We start from the raw sequence: 24,983 nt of genomic DNA on the forward strand, positions 1-24,983 counted from the left end.
TGCAGCAACGGATTTGAGACATCCGGGCAACGCTGCGGCTACTGGATCTAATGTAGCCGAAAAATATGCAACTGGTCTACGGGCATTACCGTGGGTCTGTGCCAAGACTGACAAAGCACATCCCTCTCTCTCACAGCAATAGAGTGAAAACGACTTTTCATAATCTGGCATTCCCAGAGCCGGAGCACGACATAAATCGTCTCTCAGCTGTAAAAACGCCACCAGACATTCTTCATCCCATGGTACCGGATCACTCACCTCCTTGTGCGTCAGTTTCTGTAAGGGCTTTGCTTTCAGTGAAAAGTTAACTATCCACTGTCGGCAGTAACCCACCATTCCTAGGAACATTCTAACCTCTCTCTGAGTTGTAGGCGCATTCATTTTCATTATCGCCTCAATCCTCTCTGGGGACACCTTACGTTTCCCTTTTTCTAACCTGTGCCCTAGATACTGTACTTCTGTCAGACAATACTGTAACTTGCTCGGAGATACCTTATGTCCATTTTCAGCTAAATGATTCAGTAAGGCAATTGAATCTACTTTACAAGCTTCCTCTGTTTCTGACGCAACAAGTAGGTCATCTATGTACTGTACCAGAACCGAGTTCTGTGGCAGTACTAGATTCTCAAGATTCTTCTTCAACAACTGATTAAAGATGGATGGACTGTCTGTGAATCCTTGTGGGATTCGACACCATGTTAGAACGCGATCTTCCATTTTAAACGCAAAAAGGTACCTGCTCTCTTCATCCAATGGGATTGAAAAGAAAGCCTGACAAAGATCTATCACTGTGAACCATTCTGCTTGACATGGTATTTGAAACAATATTACTGATGGATTCGGTACCACGGGACAACATGAAACGACTATGTTGTTAATCTTTCGTAAATCCTGAACTATCCTAAACTTCCCGCTAGGTTTCTGCAAACCCATAATCGGGGAGTTACAAGGACTGCCCACGATTTCCTTCAGTATTCCCTGCTGTATCATTGACTCGATCACAGGCTTTATTCCTGCAATCGTTTCCTGGGACAATTTGTATTGAGGCGTTCTTGGAAACTCAACATTTGGTTTTACCAGAATTTTTACCGGTTCTACCCCTTTAATCAATCCTATATCTTCTCCTGTGAAATCCCATACCTCTGACGCCACTGCATCTCTTAAGTCTTGTGGAAGATCTTCTACAGTCAGAGTAGGATATAGTTCTACACAGAATTTTGAATTGGCCACCTTAAAGGTAGCATCATCGTCGGTAGTCTGTACCTCCACTCCTTGTGGGGTGCAGTATATGGTGCAATTCAATTTGCATAACAAATCCCTACCTAACAGACATACCGGACTCGAGTCACAAACCACAAACTGATGTTCGTTCATGTGGTTTCCAATTTTCACAGACACTGGTTCTGTCAAGGGACTAGTCATTCTTTTATTTGCGACTCCTACCACCTGAATTGTTTCCCCTGACATCGGCAAGTCTGGAACCACCGCTGATCTCAGAGTCGAACGAGTAGCCCCAGTGTCCACTAAGAACGTAGTGGGACACCCTGCCACTTCTGCCTCCACAAATGGCCCTCTCTGATCCACTTCTAGAACTGCCCCGAGGGTACAGTCTTCTTCACTGCTCACCCGTTGTCCTGTCAATGGATCAATGTAATAACATTTTTCTTCCTCGATAAACAGAGGCATTTGTTTAAAGACCTTTCCTCCAGCTGCTATCTTCGGTGGCTGTGGGAATTGGGCCCGTGGAGCCGAAGTCCCCCCTTTGGCCACCTTACTGCTTGGGACTGTCACCTTTTGCACTGGGTCTTCTTGGACCTGCTCTTCTACTTCTTGCTCTCCGTTTTCAGGGTTAAAGGGACACTCGCGTCGCCAATGCCCCACCTGGTGACACAGATGACACTTTGTCGTTTTCTTTAAAGTGGCAAAGTCTATCCTAGGTCTCTGCCCTTCTTCATTATCTTTGTTCTGACCATTTGGTTTTCGTCCCATCCCCTGCTTCTGCTGGCCACCCTTCCCAGCGGACTGCATTTGCACCACCATCAATTTCTCCTTTAGATTCTTGGCTTTAGAATCTATCTCGTCACTGCAGTACCTCGCATATCGTAAAATCTCATCTAGTGGTTTGTTCTGCCAACAGATTAAATGTTGCTGTATCATCAAACAAATATCAGGTCTCAACCCCAATACAAACTTTGACACGAACTGCCCTATGTCTTTGGGATCCATTACATCTAATCCACTGTATTGCTTGAAGGTTTTCAACAATCTTTCATAAAACTCGTGAACTGTCTCCTTGGGTTCCTGCCTTGTTCGGTCTATTTTTACCCAATCTATATCCTGTGGTGGTACCTTATCTTTCAGCCATGCTATTACCCTTTCATACTTTAGCATGACTATCTCAGCTGGTCCATTAGTTCGAACATCTCTCAATGGTTCAGCATTTGGCCATTCGACACTAGTCTTACAAGGGGTCCACAAATCAGATGGGACCACGATGTCAAACAACGTGTTCAAATCTATCCACAGTACTTTCGAAATTTTAACAAACCTCTCTACCTGCTTATACCACTCGACTGGGTTGTCCCGCAACTTCGGGAATGAGTTGGTAAATGCGGCTAAGTCTCCTCTACTCCAGGGCACATGGACATAATTTCCATTTGATATTTCTCGTAAAGGGAATGCCTCCATCTGCATTACCCTTCCCTCAGGGGTCATCACATTTGTACTTCGCCTAACTGTGCCCTTTTTCGACCACCTTTCTTCCCATTTATCCAGTTCTCTCCACACTCTTATCCCTGTTACCAGCTCTCTTATGTGTGTTTTTAATCCAGCAGTTCTCTTCTCATCTAGATCTTGGTCTGCGTACTGTAATCTGTGGTTACTCTGTAATGCCCTTGTCCTGGACAAATCCACAGCATACTTGTCTGCCAAATCGGTCAGTTTTTCATGAACCGTTCTAGCTTTCCTAGTAATATCCTTTGCCATGAACAATAACTCATCCTGTTCATACAATTCTATCCTTTCCAAAGGCAATGTTCCATCTATTATCTCATCTACATCTGACTTTAAACTGGTAACATCAAGCCTTTTTGCCTTTATTTCAGCTTTCAAGACACTCAATTTAGCTCCTCCATCCGCATCTCTCCCATCCCAGCTCCGAGATCTACGTTTAGGTATTGGTGAATTATAGGGAGTCCTCCCCTGTTCCCATCTCTCTAAGTCCCATGCCTTTCCGTCTTCTCGGGGTGGGTGGTGAAACACTCCTTCACGCCTCCCAGCCTCCCTCTCTCCATCCTGGCTAGTTTCACGGGATTGAGGATAAGAGGTTCTATTACTCCCTCTTTCTTCCCTACTTCCCTGTGCTTCCTGAGTATTCGAGGCGTGGCGGGACCTATCGCTGTTCTCCTTTCTCCAATGTTGAACGTCTTCCCCAAGCGTATGATGAAGGCACCTAAACCTATTCTGAAAATTCCGTACCGCCTCATCTCCTCCGTTCCCCCAGAGACGGGACATTTCCTCACATTCTACAATCCTAGTATTTTGTTCCGGCTGTTCTCTCTGATTTGTAGGACCTGCATCCCCTCTATTCTCTTGACTTTGGCCTTCCCGGCCCTGACTGCTTTCGCTGGCCCCACAATGAGATACAGTCCCGTTACCCCTGCTTTCCCACTCTGGTTCCGTTCTTGTCCTGTTACTCGGAGATACTATGGACCCGTCCCATTCCCTCAAATCAGCTCTTAACTCTGAAAAAGATCTTGGCCGCGGTCCCCTTAGATCCATTGGTCCTCTCGGACCTCCCTGTTCTGAATTGGGACCGACAGTTGTGTCTAATGGGGTGTTCCACGTTACCGAACCTGGTAATTGTTTCCATGCATTCGTCACATTATTCCTCCTTTCCATCTCAATCCTTTCCCTATCCAATTGCCTTTGTTGTTCCCCTCTATCTCTCTCAGAATTATAGATCGAAACTATGGGTCCTATGGTAACAGGCACTTGAAGAGCGTCTGGCAATCCCACAGACTCAACCCTTTCTGTGGTTGGCGTTTTCTGCACCACAAACCTTCCCACTACACTCTGTACAGTGTTGTTTGGAGGTGTTTCTCCGCCTTTGCTAGGTGTCCATTCCGATATAGGGAGTGGTGTATATCCCTCTATCTCATTCCCATCTTCCCTTGCGAGCCCTCTATCTTCTATCAAACCCACTCTCGGAGGTGGTCTATCCATCAACAATCTGTTTATCAGATTGTCCTCCGACTCGCTTTCCTCGTCTTCTTCCATGAGGTTTCCTCCTCCTGACACCTCCCTCATCGGATACATTTTCTCCACCTCAATAGTCTGTACCCTCCAACGCTTTTCCTCCTCATCCCATTTGGAATCTCGCACTGCCCTTACCGATCGCGTCAGCCTTTGTTGACGCCTGTTCAAATTTCGGTCGTGTGCAGCCTTAATCCATGCATTAAGAGCCTCAAACTGTGTTGGTCTAGGTGAAGGTTTCAATGAGGACATGGTTGCTTTTAGCCGATGTAACACCTCTAACTTAAACGTTCCGTACTTTGGGAACTGCATTTCCTCATTTCCTTCCGTAAGCTTATTCCAAGCCCCAATCCATAATATCGTATGCAGCCCCACATTCGTTGCCATATAATGAGCTGGTGTACCCTCTGGGGGAGCCTCTTCCCCGTAATAATGTTCACTTCGTTTACGTTTAAAAATCCCTTTCAAACACTTAAAACACTTCATGATTTCTCTTTTCTCCGCGTTTGTTTACTTCCTGATGATATTCCACCAATCTCGGCGCCGTTCTCACTAACTGGCCTATCCGTACGCGGCTTTCCTCCGACGTCACTCTAGCCGCCCAACCAGAGCGCGGCTCTAGCTAACGTCACACCAACCGCTCAATCAGAGCGCGGCTCTAGCCGACGTCACCCGTCCCCCTTCGCAGCAGTTCCCCTCCTTTCTCAGCTCGTCTCCTCGGTCATGCACGCATCCCATTCATACACTGAAAAATGATTACTTCCGTCCAAGCGATCACCTTTCTTTGACTGTACGCCCACAGTCTTTCTGTAGTTGTCCCCCTAACTTGGCGAAATGTCTTTCCGTTTACTTCCAGACAATCGCCTTCTCCGATAGGTTACTCACACGCAGTAACTTTCGACCAGCGTCCGTTACTCATACACTCACTCTTACACTCCCCCTATCTTGGATCCACGGCGGTCAATGGTACCTCGTGACCTCCGTACTATGGTCGACAACTACCCTGGATGTTCGATACACCCAAAACCACTTAAGCTCTGGCCTGAACTTAAGATTTCACCAGTTCACCCGTTTACCAGGTTACCAGTTTACCAGGTTGCGCGCGCTCACAACCTTCTCTCATTCACACTACAGGCATTCCACTCCGCAAGACATTACAATACAAATACAACACAAAACACCGCAATCTGTTCACGCATGACCCTTTTTATACTCACTCTCCGATACTGCTGCTTTTCTCGCACCGTCTGCACCTTTCGGCACACGATTCTTCCGCTGCTCGTCTCTCGACGTCTCGGGCCTTGGGGTAAACTAACCTCTCTAGATTACCTTCCTCAAGAAGATAACCATCCTCACTCTGCTACCAACTGCTAACGCGGGATTACTGGTTACTAATTATCTTACCAAATCCCATTTCCTGTCGACTGAATCGTTGGTACCTGTCTTGAGTAAAAGGTAATCTCGAAGTAAACAATCAATTTAAGAACTTACACCACTCTAAATGACCACTGACCAAAATGAAGTTTTAAAGATTTAATATAAAGTCAAAGATAACTGAAGATACAAACTTCTCAAGATGAGATTCAACAGGTATATCGGAATCACTATGAACATGAACTTCTTGAATAGTCTGAGTCTGAAGAACAAAATAATAAGTACAAGTTCGAATACCATCAGGGTTGCTAAAATGGATACAAGTTGCAACCTCAAAGTCATTACAGAAAAGAAAATTAAAGTTAGTCTGTCCCTACACTATACTAAATGACATCCCTACTTAACAAGATCTTAACCCTCTAGGTGTCAGCAGTGGTGACTTCCTAAGAAGATCACGCACTTCTCTTTGTCTCTTCTCTGATAATGGGTCTCTCCTGATCAGCCTATCTGCCTACCCATCCGCTTCCTTAGGCTCCCAAAATCATCTGCTCTGCTCTTCTCCCGGGTCACTTTCCCTAATACCAAATCACATTTCCAACAGAAACGCCCCTTGGGACGCCCCTCACGTGGTACATCTTTCCGCGGCAAACTCCATGATGGTACTCTTGAAGACCCTCGTTAAAGTTGACCTTGGTTCCCAGGCAGCTTCTTCAGTGCGCTGATACCCCCTGAAATTCCTGGAAACTCCTACAGGCCTGCGCAAGGCGCCACTGAACAAAGTCCCTTTCATTCGAGCTGATTAGGACCCTCGCACCTGCATACAGCTCGTCCTGCAGTGGGCCTCAAATTCCAGACTTCACCATATCTTAGGCCATAAAACACTCTCAGAGCTTCATACTGGACACCTCACGACCTCTCCTCTAACGAGCACATGACGATTCAGACTACATGACATTATCGGCTCTGGCCTACTTGATTTACATGCAGCAGGTTCCTGCACTCTTAAAACGTTAACTTGATTTAAACAGCAAACATTCTTAACTAGCATACGTTTCTAAAATAACACATCTATAAAGCATATACTTTTAACCCTAAGTTCAATAGTACATTTTGAAAGAACCATGTCAACCTTGTCTCACATTATTTTAGCAGCACGTTTAGATTTGCTTGTGAATTGCCATGAGGCCTACACAAAATACTGGGTTTTTAGAGTTACATTCAACTCTTACATTATTCCTTTAACATGAGAACATGAGGTTTTCATATTCATCCCAAACATTTCTACATTAGTCTCACACAGTTATGATTATTGTTACTCTACTTAAACATTCTATGCATTTCACCACTGAATATAAGACACTCTGTGTATTTCACTTCTAAATATAAGACACTCTGTGTATTTCACTTCTAAATATAAACACTCTGGTGCAAAGTACATGTTAACTAACTACGTGCTTGTAAATATGGCGTACTTATACATTTTTTTCCAAACTTGTGCTCTCTCAGATGTATGAGGCTTATACTTGGTTTCACATGTGCACCAAGCAGTTACAGTATTGGAAATGAACTAATCCACTTTCTCACATGTAATATCACAACATCTAGTTGATCCTATTAAATGCTTACCTTCTTCGGCAACCACGATTTTAGCAACACCTTGCATTTTGGGATTTTCAGACCGAACATACAATGTAAAAACTATATGTCTCGGAATGAAGCATTGTGGTGAGTGGACAGCCAGGACTGGCTGAAGGGGTCACATGATTCTCAATCCAGCACCACACCCCAACGCCTCAGCTTAGTCTCCCTCCTTGCCCCATCCCATATCCTCAGTAAACTCTCCCCTCTTTCATCAACCAGTTGTTGCAGGTGGGTTTAAGTATGCATCTAGTACCAAGGAAGGAGCAGGTTTTCTGTGGGTGCCTTTGTAGAAAGGTGTGTATATTCATGAGAGTAGTGTATTTTTTGTATGTGCAGCATAAGAGGTGTGCTCATGTAAGTGCTCTGTGATAGTGAATACTATGAGTGGATGCAGTCAAAGTAATGCGAGTGTAAGGTGAAAAATATGCTGATGTGAATGTAGCGTGTGCTGCAAGAATGCAATGTGAAAGGAGGGCCATTGTGAGTGTCGGGTGAGAGGAGTGTGTGCATAGTGAGAGGAGTGAGTCCAGGGTGGTGTGAGCGGTGTTAATGGAGGGTGAGTGGGGTGCCTGTGTATGTCGAAATCAATCTTTTAAAAATATTTCCGTACTGCAGTAAGATTCTTTTTATCCTTTTCACCAGTGCTCGAGTTTGACCATGACAATGTCATGATGATGGGGCCCAAGGAGGCCATCCCGATCTCACTAGACTTTTAGCCATTTGCAGTCAGGTGACCTAATATTTCAAAAAGAAAAGCCAACATTACCCTATCCAACCTAGTTTTTCACATAGAAATAAAATGAACACTATTAGGGCAAGGGATCCTTCAGTGCATTTCGGTTTTCTTCACTTAGATTTGTCTGGCTTTAATGTGCTATTGCCGCTTCTCCATGCATTACAAGATTAATCAAAAAGACCCATCAGATTTGCTAATGCTTGTTTATTGTAAACGTGGCTTCACCAATATTTTTCAGCACTGCCCATTCAGCAACCACCGAATATTAGATCAACCACACTCCACAGTACTAGAGTTGGCAATACATATTTAAAAAGGTAACTGATGTGTTTTCAAATTACGAGGTTTTTCCGGTAAACATTAAACATTCTTAGAGGCATGCCTTTTGACAATTTTGAATAACAAGTGTGCATTGCAAGTAAAACGTGAATTTCAGGTCTCTTTTCTAATAGGCAGTCTTCAACAAAACATATCTGCTGAATCCCTGTCATTTGGGGAGGGTACCACCCTTTTTAGGTCTCGGCTTGATCCAGCGCATGCGCTGGTCTCGGCCGAGACATTAAGTAGCTCTCAGAAATGCTACTTTGCCAGCGATCAGCTTGCTAGAACGCGCACAAGAGCGCGCGCGCATGCATGTAATAGCAAGCTGATCGCCGGCACCACTCGTGTTTTTTTTAAATTTCATTTCGCGGCCGAGATTTCAGCCATTCGTGTTTTTTTTTTGTTTATTTCATTGACACTGACCTGTTTACCTTGCTTTACAAAGTGCGTACCTCTGGCAGTGTTTTGGGTTGTATCTTCCCCAGTGTTTGTAGTCTGTCCGTGTCACCGTTTGCTTACGTTGTTTTGTTCGTGAATAAGCTATTGGTTGGATATGTTGTCACCCCCAGTGTTCTGTACCCAGGATTGTCCGGGTTCCTCCCACTCTGCCTGCTAGTCCTTCTGAGTTTTAATTTGCAGATGGTTTAGAAGAACATACTGTTTTCAGGAACGTCCTGCAGGTCGCACATATTAACAAAGACTATTCGCCTCAGAGACCATTGCATCTGTGACTGTTTTATTTTGCACATTGATATTTTCTTGGCTTCGGCTGCCTCCTCCCTTTGTTCTGCTCCTGTTGAAACCGTGTTTTTCATTAGAAGCAGATGACTAAACACCCGCTGCATGAATGATTTATTTTATTATGTTCGTCTTTGTCCACCGCTTCTTTCTGCCCTGCCCCGCTTCTGTCATATCACAGTCCTGATGTGTCTATGAACATATTGTTGTTAAATTTCAATGTGAACTTAGATTTGAATTGAATTTTGAATTTTGAGTTATTTGTAGAGCGCACATTCACTTGGCAGTTTCTTGGCGCTATAGGATTTCAAACTGTGGGGAGGAGGGAGTTATGGGCTAAAAGCTTGCTGAAACAGAAGAGTCTTGAGATCTTTACGGAACTCCATATAGGAGGGAGAAGATCTAAGCAAGGGGGGGAGTGAGTTCCAAAATGTAGGGGCCAGCACCGAGAATTTCTGGCCACCGGATCGACTCTTCTTAAACCGGGGGAAGACTAGCAGGGATTTGGAGGAAGAGCGCAAGTCTCTAGCGGGATTATAGTTGGTGATGGCAGAGTTAATGAAGGCGGGGGCAGTCCCAGCCCGAGCTTGGAAGGTGAGGCAGCCGAGTTTAAAGAGGGCTCTTTGCTTGATTGGGAGCCAGTGAAGGGCCCTAAGAAGAGGGGAGGAGTGGTGGAATTTTGGTAGGCCGTATACCAGGCGAGCTGCCTGGTTCTGCACCAACTGGAGGCGTTGAAGTGCATAGGCCGGGGCGCCGTTATAGATGATGTTGCCATAATCGATTTTAGACAGAATCATGGCCATGACAATCAGTTTAAGTGCAGAGGGAGAAAAGAACCGAGATACTTTCCTAATAATGCGTAAAGTAAAAAAAGAGGAAGAAACAACAGAACTTATGTGGGTGTGAAGTGTCAGGTGGTGATTGAGCATGATCCCAAGGGTTTTAACAGAGTGAGAAGGAGAGGGGGGGGCAAAAGAAATGGGCCAAAAAGATGGTGACTAAGGGTTGCCACAGCCCCCAGTCAGGATCAGCTCTGTCTTATCCGGGTTGAGTTTGAGATGGTTTGCATTCATCCAACCTCGGATAAACAGTAAGACCGACTGGAAGCTAGAGGCACCTAGTGAGGAAGGGGGAAAATTAAAAATAAGTTGGAGGTCATCAGCATAATTGTAGACTGTGACCTCCATTTGTTGGAGTGCAAAAATAAGAGGGAAAATATAAAGATTAAATAAAAGAGGGGAAAGAGAAGAGCCCTGGGGAACCCCGGATTTCACCCTGCTAGGTAAGGCTGAGAATTCAGCCAGATGAACCGCCTGTGTGCGCCCCTCCAGGAAAGATCCTATCCAGGCAAGAGCCTGTCCCCCTATGCCCGCCGCCTTGACACGGGACAAAAGAATGGAATGGTCCACCGTGTCAAAAGCGGCGGATAGGTCCAGAAGGACCAGGGCTTGGGGGATGTTGGTGTCAAGACCTTCCCTGAGTTGGTCCATAACTGAAATGACCACCTTCTCTGTGGAGTGCCGGGGGAGAAAGCCCGCCTGGCAAGGTGCAAGATAGCTGCTGCTCTCAATGAAGGAGCTAAGCACCTGGGTGACGTAGGACTCTGCTATTTTTCCCAAATAAGGGAGGAGGGATATGGGACGGTAGTTTACGGGGGAAGAGGGATCGGCTCCGGGTTTTTTTAATATTGGGAAAATTATAGCGGTCTTCAGGGAGGCCGGAACGAAGCCCGACGTGAAACAATTGTTCAAAAGGGCCAGGGCGGGAGATGGACATGCCAGAAAGAACTGGCTGAGGATGCATGCCGGGGCAATGTCGGCTGGGGAGCCCGACTTGACACGGCTAAGTAGAGGGGGCAACGATTCTCTGGTAAGTGGAGGGATAGTAGTGAGGGAGCAATGATTTTCAGGGGGTTGAGGAGGAGTAAAAGTAGGGGGAGGGGGGGATGTTGGCTTTGATGAGAGTTATCTTATCAATGAAGAATTCATTGAGCGAGTCACATAAAGCCTGAGAGGGGGGGATCTTAGGTGAGGCTCTGTCCGACGATGCCAGCTCGTGGACAGTGGAGAATATCTCGCGGGATTGGCATTCTGCCTCTAAAATACGTCCGGAAAAATACTCGGTCTTAGCAGTCAGTATGGAGGTTTTATACTCGTTAAGTACAGTAACAAAATGTTGCCGACAAATGGGGGAGTAAGCTCGTCTCCAGGCTCGTTCAGCCTGTCTTACCTCTAGTTTCTTAGTTTTGAGGTCAGGGCTGAACCATTTGTTGGCCTTATGAGAGCGATTGACAGCCGTTCGCTTCAAAGGGGCCTCGGGATCGCAGGCGGTGGTGAGCCATCGATCCAGTGTGGCAGCCTGGGATTGAGGGTCTGAGCCCATAAAGTCGGGGCAGGTGGCAGCGAGCGAATTACAGAGGGAGGGAATATCCACTTTATTCCAGTTCCTGACCCAGATGTTTTTAGGAACAGGAAGAGGTGTTTTTTTATTCAAATCCATAGAAAAGGCAAGCAGGGAATGATCCGACCAGGAACAAGGCGAGATAGTGGGGGTGGACGTAGGAATATTAAGCGTCCAAATCTGGTCTAAGATGTGGCCGCGGATATGCGTGGGGCTTTGAACGTGTTGGATAAAATTAAAACTAAGGAGTGATTGCGTAAAATCTTTGGAGGTGGAGTCCTCGGCGGGATCAGTAGGCCAGTAGTTAAAGTCGCCCAAAACTATGACGGAGGCGTTGTTAATCACCAAGGTGGCCAGTAGGTTCTGAAAGGCCAGAAGGAAGTCGGGGGACGACTGGGGAGGGCGATACGTTAATACGCAATAGATATCTGAACCGGAGACAGATTTTACAGAAAATGCATTAGAAAACGTTCAAAATGTATATATATGGTGCGGCACCATTATTTATTATTCCCACAGCGTCTCTACGGGTGTTTTACTCACTCATTATTTTGTTGCTAATTTTACAGGATCATATATTCAGTCTACACGTTCTAACTGCACTTTTAAATTGTAACTGTAACTGTAACTGCACTTTAAAATTGCAATTGTCTCGCTTATGAACCCAATGAATTATTGTCTTTTTATATTCTTCTTTTATATTGTAAATTTGTAATTTTTTTTACTTGTACTTTTATGATTGCACACAACAATTGAATAAAGATATTTTGAATAGAATTGAGTCTACACGTTCTTCCTAGGGTCTATCTCTATCCCTGTCGTTTTATTCCTCAGTTCCCTCTTTAGTTGTAGCCCAAAGCCAGATGTAGCTGTTTGGCGACGGCTCATGTTGTCACTCACACCGCAATACGCTTTTGGATAGCCCAAGGCAGTCATTGGTTGCAACCATTCAGCCGGCTTTTGACAATTGGCAGCAGTGCTGCTCGTTGATACTGGAATAATCCCAACACATTTTGCAAATGTGAACATTTTAAAAGTAGTTCACAAATGGAATGATTTTGTTCTGTTTTTTATTTTCTTCATTTATGTAATTTTTTTTTTTAGGCCCTGCTCGCCCGCTCACTATCTGAATGCTGGATCACTCCTCTTCAGCACATTCTGCTCTGGTGCACCCTTCCCTGCATGTTCTTCTTTCTTTACATTTCTTGCTTCTTCGACCATCTGTGTACTCACATACATGATTATGATTGTACTAAGTCCATGTGCACTACAGTGGACTATTTTTAACCTTTCATGTTTTCATGCACTGTGTATATTTTATGCGTGCTCTTATGCTTTTATAAGAACCGAAATAAAGATAGAAATGAGAGGAGTGTCACAAACTAGACCTGCTTTGCCCTGTAAATAGTGCGCCTCTTCTGAGCCTAACCTGCAGAGGAAGTGGAAGCTCCGCAGGCCTCAAAGTCTGCCTGAGGCATGTTGGGCAAGACCCATACTCTCCATGATGTCAATCAGATGTATAGCATCCTTGCTCAGTTGGAAACGTAACACCTGGTAGCACTATTTATATCACAGTTTTACACAGGTCACCTGTGCAGTCGATACAATCTCGCGCATCGCTTTTCAGTGCTTGCTCACGGGCCTGCTCCTATGTAAGCGAATATTCGTCTGCGTCACAGAACACAGGCATTGCTGTTGGATTAGTCATCAGAGCTAAGTGCGAGACAACAGTTCGAGGATATAAGAAAACGCGTCCTCTGCTTAACAAAATAGAAGAAATGAATAAGACTGTCAATGCTCCTTGTGCGTTTATGCGGGCACATTCTTCTCACCTGGCCTTTTATGGTGTACTTGAAACTGCCACCCTCACGGCCTGCCCAGAAACTTGTGTGAGAAGCCGCGGATGTTGTGTTTATTACCATTACAAATTGTGGTGTGTCTTACAGCAAAGGGTCTGACACGCTTGACTGGTAGGTAAAGAATTTAACGCTAATTATCTTAGGAATACCAGTGAGAATGGGACAGTACCATACTCGGCACATCAGTGAGTGCATTACTGGGAATGCCGTCATATGCTCCAGTATAACCATGAATTGAGCCCCTCCCTCCCCCCAGCAGAGGTGTGAGGAAAATGGTCCCGCGCAGGTCTGTCTGCACAAAGGCGCAGCGCGCTTCTTTTCACTGGCTGTTTACCCAGAAGGACTCTTGCTCGAATGACAGGCTGTTCACGAATGCCCCCTTTCACGAATTAAAATGTTTTGTTCCTTTCGAATTTGTTATTTCTCTGCATGATATCGCTCGTCTGTTATTTGTTAATGCTTGTGTGTGTTGGGTGTGAGTCTGTGTGCACGTGCGCATCTTTCTAACAAAACCAGTCTGCCCAGCCTTAAGTACTAAAGGAGTTTCTTTCTCTGCTTTGTGATGTGATTCCACACGTTTTGGTAAACAAGCATTGGTATAGCCAATAGGTCTCGCCTTTGGGTCATTTTAAGTGTTTAGCCATGCAACAGTTTATGTTGCACCAAGGATATTGTGCTGCAAAATTAAATACTTATAAGGTCCCAAAGGCGAGACCTATTGGCTATGCCAATGCTTGTTTCAATTATATGCACCCTCAAAAAAAGCAACATGCCTATATAGATGGGTCACAATCTTTGTAAATTTACATCAGACTACTAAAATGGTTCATCTTACATTAACAAAATATGAAGATCACCTTTCTACATGTAGGACTTCACCCAAATTCAGAAGCCAACAACTTGACAGATAAATGTTGTGTATTACCAATGAGTTTAGATTGAATGTTTCTTAGTGATGGAAGTGGAGAGAATCACTGAAGTAACCACCTTCAAGACCACTCCTAAGCCTCCCACTCACCTAAGACACTCAGCAATTTTAACACCCCTACTTAATGGGGTGCACAGTCATTTTCACCCTACAGTCTCTCAGCGGGTCATAGCATTAGTACTGTCACCATTTAAATGTGAGGCTAAGCCAACCATACCATATGCACTCACGGAGTATTATCTCATAGTTACTACCATTACAATTACCCGGGAATAGTGTCATCTTCATCTTTACACAGACCAGAGGGAATAGTACCATTATAATCCTTGCAAACTCTTGGGAAATGTTGCCATTTCTATCCTACTGCCATTATCCAGGCTCGCACCATAGCCAGTAATGCCTTTTTTTCTTTAAATAAAATGTTCTAGCACATAAACAAAATGGCAGAGGAAAGAACTCATCAAATTATATTCTCTGTATGTGGTGCACACAATAAAACAAGCATTTACAATGCAATGGTCTCGGCTTTGTAAAAGTTAGAGCTATTGGCATTGCTCATGACATTATTTTTATTTATGGTTTTGTTTTTAAAACATATAAATAAATGGCATTGTCATTTACAATGCCAATAGCTTAATCTCTCGCAAATGCGAGACCTATTGCATTTGCACCCACACACAGAGCCACACACACATACAGAGCCACCCACACAGTCATTCACATAGAGCCACCCACACACACACACAGAGCCACCCACATAGAGCCACCTACATAAAAAGCTACCCACAGAGCCCCCCACACACACATAGAGCCACACACACCGAGAGCCCCCCCCACACACACACACAGAGAGCCCCACACACACACACACATGGAGCCACACACACACATAGCCACACATACGCAGAGGGCCACACACACAGAGAGACACACACACACACACACACAGAGCTACACACACAGAGAGAGCCACACACACACACAGAGAGAGACACACACACACACACAGAGCCACACACAGAGCCACACACACACAGAGAGCCACACACACACACAGAGCCACACACACACACACACAGAGCCACACGCACACACACAGCCACACACACACAGAGAGCCACACACAGAGAGCCACACACAGAGAGCCACACACACACACACATAGAGCCACACACACACACACACAGAGCCACATACACACACACAGAGCCCCCCCACACACAGGGCCACATACACACAAAGCCCCCCCACACACAGAGCCCCACACACACACAGAGCCCCACACACACAGAGAGCCCCCCACACACAGAGCCCCCCACACACACAGAGGGCTGGAAAAACAGGGGAACAGAGGGCCAGAAAAACAGGGGAACAGAGGGCCAGAAAAACAGGGGAACAGAGGGCAAGAAAAACAGCGGAACAGAGGGCAAAAAAAAACAGTGGAACAGAGGGCAAGAAAAACGAGGGAACAGAGGGAAAGAAAAACAGGGGAACAGAGGGCAAGAAAAACGAGGGAACGGAGGGCAAGAAAAACAGGGGAACAGAGGGCAAGAAAAACGAGGGAACAGAGGGCAAGAAAAACAAGGGAAGAGAGGGCAAGAAAAACGAGGGAACAGAGGGCAGGAAAAACGAGGGAACAGAGGGCAGGAAAAACTAGGGAACCGAGGGCAAGAAAAACGAGGGAACAGAGGGAAAGACAAACAGGGGAACAGAGGGCAAGAAAAACGAGGGAACGGAGGGCAAGAAAAACAGGGGAACAGAGGGCAAGAAAAACGAGGGAACAGAGGGCAAGAAAAACAAGGGAACAGAGGGCAAGAAAAACGAGGGAACAGAGGGCAGGAAAAACGAGGGAACAGAGGACAGGAAAAACTAGGGAACCGAGGGCAAGAAAAACAAGGGAACAGAGGGCAAGAAAAACGAGGGAACAGAGGGCAAGAAAAACGAGGGAACAAAGGGCAGGAAAAATGAGGGTAAGAAAAACGAGGGAACAGAGGGCAAGAAAAAGGAGGGAACAGAGGGCAAGAAAAAGGAGAGAACAGAGGGCAAGAAAAACGAGGGAACAGAGGGCAAGAAAAAGGAGGGAACAGAGGGCAAAAAAATCGAGGGAACAGAGGGCAGAAAAACGAGGGAACAGGAGGCAGGAAAAACGAGAGAATAGAGGGCAGGAAAAAAGAGAGAACAGAGGGCCGGAAAAACGAGGGAACAGAGAGCAGGAAAAACGAGAGAACAGAGAGCCGGAAAAGCAGGGGAACAGAGGGCCGGAAAAACAACAGAGGGCAGGAAAAACGAGAGAACAGAGGGCAGGAAAAACGAGAGAACAGAGGGCCGGAAGAACGAGAGAACAGAGGGCCGGAAAAACATGGGAACAGAGGGCCGGAAAAACAGGGGAACAGAGGACCGGAAAAACAGGGGAACAGAGGGCAAGACAAATGAGGGAACAGGGGGCAAGAAAAACGAGAGAACAGAGGACGGAACGTCGAGGGAACAGAGGGCCGGAAAGACAGGGGAACAGAGGGCCAGAAAAACAGGGGAACAGAGTTCCGGAAAAACAGGGGAACAGAGGGCAAGAAAATCGAGGGAACAGAGGGCAAGAAAAAAAAGGGAAAAGAGGGCAAGAAGAACGAGGGAACAGAGGGCCGGAAAAACAGGGGAACAGAGGGCCGGAAAAACAGGGCAAGAAAAACGAGGGAACAGAGGGCCAGAAAAACAGGGGAACAGAGGGCCTGAAAAACAGGGGAACAGAGGGCCGGAAAAACAGGGGAACAGAGGGCCGGAAAACAGGAGAACAGAGGGCCAGAAAAACAGGGTGAGCCCCCCCACCCCCGGTCAGCAGCAGACCCCGCATCACACCCGGCAGCATCGGTGGGGGTGGGGTTCTTGCAGAGTTCGGGTGAACGGAGCTGCTCTGGACGAGAGCTGAGCTCGGATCACACACGGCAGAGCTCGGATCCGGGGGCGGCAGAGTTCGGGGGACAGCACCGCTCGGGGTGAGCAGAGCTCGGGTGGAGGCTTGGGGCGGCAGGTGAGAGCGGAGCTCGAACCGGGGGCTCGAAAGAGGGAACGGCGGTCAGTGGATGTGAGGGGGGGCAGAAATCGAAGATCAGGGCGGAAGGTGGCCAAGGAGAGGGTAGATCACGGGCGGGGGGTGCACACGGGTGGAGGGGGCGCCAGCACTCTGACCCGGACGTTGGGAAGGAGGGGGAACACGGCCGGCTGGGGAAGGGAAGTGCCCGGGCAGGGGGGAGGAGTTTGGGGGAACTTGGGAAGGAGAGCAAGCACAACGAGGGGGCAGACGCACAACGAGGGGGCTGGAAAGCAAACACAACGAGGGGGCAGACGCACAACGAGGGGGCAGACGCACAACGAGGGGGCCGGAAAGCAAACACAACGAGGGGGCAGACACACAAAGGGGGAACAGACGCCAGAAAAACAATCACAACAGAGGCAAGAAAAGCGAGCACTCACCGGAGGACTCGGCAGCTTCTCTACTTCTTCCGCCGGCGGTCCAACAGAAATGGCTTCCGAAAAGCCCCGAAATTTTCGGATTCGAGGGCGTGGTTTTCGTTCTCTCCTCTTACCATTGGCTGGAATGTAAAATTCCAGCCAATGGGAAGAGGAGAGAAAGAAAACAGAAAGAAAGTAAAAAACACACCCCCGACTGAGTGACGCCCCTCTCCTCCAATGGCTGGCCTCCGTTTAGGAAGCCAGCCAATGGAGAATAGGGGCGGGTTCAAGCCCCCATACTATAAAACAAAATTTCTCGCCAGCGAGACTGCGCAAGCGCAGCCTACGCAGGCCGAGACCTAAAAAGGGAGGTGGAAACAACGCATACAAGACATCCCTGAACCTTTGATGCAAACCAAAGAAGAAATGCAGACAGTATCGAATGTTCGACAGACTTCAGTTAATGGTAGAGCACCGAAAACACTGACCAGATATTTTTAAATACATGGATTGAATGCCATTTTAACTCGGTCACCCACCTTCTCGCCATCTGGGCGGCGCTGATCCTCTAACTCATTTTCAAAGTTGAACTGGGCACAGACTTGCGCATTATCGACCATCTGCCATACCTGGAGCAGTGCTCCCTGCAGAAACACAACACTGGCTGGTGGCAAGGGAGGAAAGAGGGTAGAGAAAATTAGAAAGATAAATATCAGGAAACAAATTAGACACATAAATTTACTTTTTGTAAATATATAATTTTGTCTGAAGGTCCACATACACCTAATGAATATTGGAGTAAATGTCAGATTGATCTGTTCTACAGAAGAGTTTTCCCAAAAGATTCCCCTATATTCCCTAGCAAAAAGTATAGTATCGTTTTACTATACTATATGTAGCTCAAAGGGTTAAATGGCACGCTATAATGGCAATTACATTTCAAATAGTACTCTCTTATTCATGGTAGTCTGTGTTATCCTGTAGTTTGACCCTATTTCCCCTGATTTTATGACCGTCTATAGAGTTCCTCACTGTAACTTAGGGATTTTCCCCCATAGGATTCAATGGAGTTAGGGAGTAGAGAAGGTCTGACTCCTGCCTCTCGGTAGAGTAATAGAAATTGAAAGAAAGATACCCCTTAATAAGCCCAGCATTCAGTACAAGCAGAATTTTTGGCAAGTCATTGTCAGCGCCCATCTTTAGAGTCTTACCATCAGTGGCCACCCGCCACTTAATATTCAGTGTGGGATACAGTTGACCCTTTTCATCTCGGATGAAGGCGAGGTCAACCTCGAGTAAGCTTGGCGCCGAAGGAGTCAGCCTGTAGGTTCGGAACCAACTCTCGTGTAAGCAGCTACCTGATGGACAAAGAAAGGTTAGTCATCTTAGACAATCAAATGAATTCAATGCAGGTGCACATGGGCAGTGTCTAAGCGCCAAATAACCAAAGCTGACGAGTTAATGGGGCACAATGTGATCAGGAGCTTCACACAAAGCCATTAAGAAACCCATTGAGGATCCAGTGCTCAGACACAAGCTGCTGAAGTACCAGGTGATAAACATCTGAGGATGGCACCAAATTGCCACACGACCAGTCTTCAGGAGGAAACCCAGTATGTTTGGCAGGAAAAAGAGAGAAAGAAAGAAAGAAAGATAGAAATATAGAAAGATTACTATTGGGTTTGAAGGGAGGTGAAGTTCCTGAACAAAAAGAACAGTTTTAGATTTGGCCTAAAAATACTCATGCAAGCGGAAGAAAGTGTGATATTGAATATATAAAGTCCACAAACAACGGTGTATGCAGGCCCCTTTGTTAAGGCTCACCCAAGAGAATGATTACGGGTGAACTTATCAGGGATCCTATCTCCCCCTCCCCCCATCCCTTGCTCTTCGCACTTGATCTAGAGCCCCTTACACAGCAGGTGAGCAAGGCAGCTGACATCTTGGGGATCAAACTGGGAATATAAGTACTTAAACTGAGCTTATTTGCTGCTGATATTCTGGGCTCTACTCTCTACAACCACAGCTCACAGAACTTCAATGATTTTGCCCAGGTCAATGTTCAAGCTCAATACGCACAAATCTAAGGCACTGAGCATGAATGTCCCAATGGAAAAGATTAAATGGATAGAACCCATTCGCCACTCAAGTCGACTAACTATATTGAGATTCAAATCATGACCTCAATTTCCAATCTCATCTCTAAAAATGTCAAGCCCGGGTTACAGGAGGTCCACAGCGATCTCCAATGGTGGAGTAACAATCATCGTCATGGCTGGGAAGTACTGCTTCCATTAATATGGTGGTGCTACAAATGTACTATTCTTAATACCATCGCCTCCTGCCGCCGCTGCTCCGAGCGACCCAGCCGCCGCTGAGCCGCCCGCCTGTGCCGTTTCCCGCCGCTGCCTCCCGCGGCCCCGCCCACCTTCAACCCATTGGCCGCCCCGCTCCCGCCACCCAGCTGACCCGCCCTCCCGGCTCCTGATTTAAGGGGGTCCGCTGTGCGTGTGCTGGAGTGACCACTGTGCCTTTCACTAGGCCGGGTCACCCCTCCTGCTCCCATCGCCTCCTGCCGCCGCTGCTCCGAGCGACCCAGCCGCCGCTGAGCCGCCCGCTTGTGCCGTTTCCCGCCGCTGCCTCCCGCGGCCCCGCCCACCTTCAACCCATTGGCCGCCCGCTCCCGCCACCCAGCTGACCCGCCCTCCCGGCTCCTGATTTAAGGGGGTCCGCTGTGCGTGTGCTGGAGTGACCACTGTGCCTTTCACTAGGCCGGGTCACCCCTCCTGCTCCCATCGCCTCCTGCCGCTGCTGCTCCGAGCGACCCAGCCGCCGCTGAGCCGCCCGCCTGTGCCGTTTCCCGCCGCTGCCTCCCACCTTCAACCCATTGGCCGCCCCGCTCCCGCCACCCAGCTGACCCGCCCTCCCGGCTCCTGATTTATGACGCTCCCAGAGCGACCGCGCAGCGGGAGCACCGAATGAGCGCCGAAGGTGCGCCAAAGGTAAGCCCGTCAGCGCCCGTCCGCGCCTGGACCGCGCCCAGCGCCAGGACCCCTGGCCCCCACCGACGGAAGCCGACCCGACGGACCTACAATGCCACCGAACTCAACGCTCTCAACACCGGCCGAACCCCGGGCTGCTACCGAGCCACACCGAGACGCACCCACGGACCCTTCAGCTGCCACTCCTGCAAGTTCACCTGCAACCGGACCCACGCCACACCAACACCCACCAAGCCGAACTCCAGCGGCACCCACCTGAAGTGCATCCTGCTCAACACCTGCTCCGTCCACAGACACGCCGTCGAGCTCTGGAACCTGCTCGACAACACAGCCCCAGACGTCGCCTTCCTCACGGAAACCTGGATGAACGCCTCCTCGGCGCCCGACATCGCCATCCCGGACGGCTACAAGATCATCCGGAGGGACCGCGCCAACCAGACAGGAGGAGGCATCGCCATCATCCACAAGAACACCATCCGCATCACGACCGACACCGACGATACCCTCGCACCCGCCGAACACCTGCACTTCCAGATCCGCGTCAACCCCAAGACCACCCTCAGAGGCACCCTCATCTACAGACCCCCGGGACCACGCACACAATTCAGCGAAGACATCGCCGACTTCATCAGCCCGCACGCCCTCCTCTCCGCCGACTACATCCTCCTCGGGGACCTCAACTTCCACCTGGAGAACAACAACGACCGCAACACCACCACCCTGCTGGACAACCTTGCCAACCTCGGACTCAAGCAACTGGTGACCACCCCCACCCACTACGCCGGACACACACTCGACCCGGTCTTCTCTTCCAGCAAGGACATCGCCTTCAGCCACGCCACGGGACTCCACTGGACGGACCACAGCTGCGTCCACTTCAGCTTCAGAAGGACCACGTTCCACCATCACCAGCAACAGGTTCCCCGCAGAAGCTGGAACAAGATCACTACAGACCAGCTCGCTACTTCCCTGAGCAAGAACCCTCCCACCAGCACAACGAACCCCAGCCAAGGGGCCACCAACCTCACGAAATGGATCAGCGACTGCGCAGACGACCTCGCCCCTCTGAAAACCCCGCCGAGCAGACCCGGCAGCAAGAAAGCACCATGGTTTAACGACGAACTCAAGAGCTCCAAGAAGAACTGCAGAGCACTCGAGAAAACCTGGCGCAGACACCCAACACCGGACAACATGACTGCCCTCAAGCTCGCCACCCGAAAACACCACCAACTCATCCACGCCACAAAGAAAACCGCATTCAAGGAACGACTGGACAACAACGCACACAACAGCAAAGAACTCTTCAACATCGTGAAAGAGCTCTCCAACCCCAACGCCGGAAACAACGACATCACCCATTCGCAAGACCTCTGCAACTCCCTCGCCTCCTACTTCCACAACAAGATCGCGGACATACACAACAGCTTCAGCACTCAACCGACGCACGCCACGACCGAACCACCGCCCCCCACAACCACCCTCCGCGCCTGGACCCCGATCAGCACCGAAGACACCGTCAACACGATGAACTCCATCCACTCCGGATCTTCGACAGACCCCTGCCCTCACCACGTCTTCAACAAGGCCGACGCTGTCATCGCACCCCACCTGCGGGACATCATCAACACCTCCTTCGACATCGCTACCTTCCCGGAGAGCTGGAAGCATGCCGAACTCAGCGCCCTACTTAAGAAGCCATCAGCCGACCCCACCGACCTCAAGAACTACCGCCCCATCTCGCTGCTCCCGTTTCCGGCAAAAGTCATCGAGAAGACCGTCAACAAGCAACTGGCCGCCTTCCTCGAGACGAACGGCTCCCTCGACCTCTCGCAGTCTGGCTTCCGGGCCAACCACAGCACCGAGACCGCCCTGATCGCAGCTACTGATGACATCCGAGCCCTGCTCGACAACGGAGAAACAGCGGCCCTCATCCTCCTGGAACTCTCCGCGGCCTTCGACACTGTCTGCCACCGTACCCTAGTACAGCGCCTCAGCAACGTCGGAATCCAGGAGAAGGCACTGGAGTGGATCATCTCCTTCCTCGCCGGAAGGACACAGAGAGTCCGCCTCCCCCCGTTCAGATCGGAGGCCACCGAAGTCATCTGCGGCGTTCCTCAAGGCTCCTCGCTCAGCCCAACACTCTTCAACGTCTACATGAGCCCCCTCGCAGCCATCGCACGCCAGCACAACCTCAACATCATCTCCTACGCCGACGACACCCAGCTGATCCTCTCCCTCACCAACGACCCCGCCACCGCCAGAGCCAACCTACACGAAGGGATGACAGACGTTGCCAAGTGGATGATGAACAGTCGCCTGAAACTGAACTCGGACAAGACGGAAGTCCTCATCCTGGGATCTTCACCCTCCGCCTGGGACGACTCCTGGTGGCCCCCCGCCCTGGGCAGCGCATCCAAACCCACAGACCACGCACGCAACCTGGGCTTCATCCTGGACTCCTCCCTCTCCATGACCAGACAAGTCAACGCCGTCTCCTCGTCGTGCTTCAACATCCTGCGCATGCTACGTAAGATCTTCCGATGGATCCCCACCGAGACCAGGAAGACGGTCACCCAGGCCCTCGTCACCAGCCGGCTGGACTACGGCAACTCCCTCTACGCCGGAATCACCGCCAAACTCCAGAAGAGACTCCAGCGGATCCAGAACACCTCAGCACGACTCATCCTGGACATCCCCCGCCGCAGCCACATCTCCGGACACCTGAGAGACCTGCACTGGCTCCCGGTCAACAAGAGAATCACCTTCCGGCTCCTCACCCACGCACACAAAGCCCTACACAACCAAGGCCCAGGATACCTCAACAGCCGCCTCAACTTCTACGCTCCCAAACGCCAGCTTCGATCGACCAGCCACGCCCTCGCCGCCGTCCCCCGCATCCGAAGAGCCACCACAGGAGGAAGGTCCTTCTCCTACCTGGCCGCCAAGACTTGGAACTCCCTTCCGACTCACCTCCGCCTGACCCAAGACCACCTCGCCTTCAGGAAGCAGCTCAAGACCTGGCTGTTCGAGCAGTAGCGGACCCCCTCCCCCAGCGCCTTGAGACCCTCCGGGTGAGTAGCGCGCTATATAAATGCTTTGATTGATTGATTGAATACAGACTACCCCTTGTTGTCGGTATCAACAATGCCTCCCATGCTCACAGTAGATCTGTTCCAATTACACTGCAGAGGGAAAAGGGTGCGAGTCGCTGCACAAATGAGCTATTGCCCTATGGTGGTGGTGGGGGAGGGGGTGGTAGGTCAGGGCATCCCAAACTACTATTTCAACCATCAAGTATCACACCTTAAATATTTTTTGTGATGGTCGAAAGCCGAACTGAATAGACACTGGTGCTTGGTAGACGATTCACTGGCACCAAGCCCTCAATAGCAGATTCCTATGATTCCTACTAAAACGTTGACATCACCAATCACAAGAGCCTCCTTAGGAGTCTTGGTCAGAGCAGGGATGGAATATGGGTTAACAAACTTTCCTTCTCCACACACCCCACTGTTGGTTAATTCCAGATTCACACTGAGTCTGGAGAGAGAAGAATTTAACAGCTGGCAAGAGGCTAGGTACAAGGATGGGGGACCTGTTTGTGAAGGGGTCTTTTGAGTCCTTTGAAACATTCAAACAACGTCTAAGCCATGGGGAAAAAGAAGTTCAGATAAACACACATCAGGTAGTGTGTTATGAACCGACCTTTGATTAAGGTGGCCACTTGCAACCTGACTCAGTCTGATAAGTTGCTCCAGTGAGTATCTGACATTTATTCTCAAGAATAAAAAAAAAGTCTCCCTGAAAAGGCAAGCTCTGCAGAAAAGTCCATAAAATCTGGCACTTGGTCAAAACAAATAGCAATTTCAGAGGCAGATTTAGGACCCTGGCAAAGACGGCATATATTTCTGGCACAATGTAAGCTGAATTAATTGGTGCAGAGCGTGACTGAGTACACATGCAGGTTGCTTATCTTTGTACATTTCAGAAACTGGTAGGACAAATGACATGCCGGGCCATTAGTGTGAAGACAATATACAGGTTTGAAGATATAGCACTTCTGAATGGAAAGCTGCAGGAGACCGAGGCTGTGTTGTACATGCTTGGAATTTAGACACTTGACGTGAGACCTTGTCAGAGCCCTTCATGCCATGTTCCAAGTCCCAGGCCAGGTTCCTGATTCTTGGATAGGTGCCAGGACAATGGTAGATGCAGGTGTTAAGATACTGCAGCTAATTCACTGTCGGGTTGTATAACATTAGGCTAGGAGAACTATGCATGTTTGC

At 48.6% G+C, this 24,983-nt stretch overlaps 1 protein-coding gene across 2 annotated transcripts in view; it reads right to left on the reverse strand.

Moving 5' to 3' along the window:
• The window catches only part of IL17RA (interleukin 17 receptor A), a 264,599-nt gene that overhangs the window by 153,414 nt on the left and 86,202 nt on the right, over positions 1-24,983 (reverse strand). For both annotated transcript variants that reach the window (XM_078673656.1, XM_078673657.1), the window contains exons 3-4: positions 18,907-19,053; positions 18,235-18,359 (exon numbers count right to left, since the gene is read on the reverse strand). In XM_078673656.1, coding sequence (XP_078529782.1) covers positions 18,235-18,359; positions 18,907-19,053 — 272 coding nt within the window. The remainder of the gene's footprint in view (positions 1-18,234; positions 18,360-18,906; positions 19,054-24,983) is intronic.

The sequence above is a fragment of the Lissotriton helveticus genome, chromosome 1_1, assembly GCF_964261635.1.
Source record: "Lissotriton helveticus chromosome 1_1, aLisHel1.1, whole genome shotgun sequence".
NCBI lineage: Eukaryota > Metazoa > Chordata > Amphibia > Caudata > Salamandridae > Lissotriton > Lissotriton helveticus.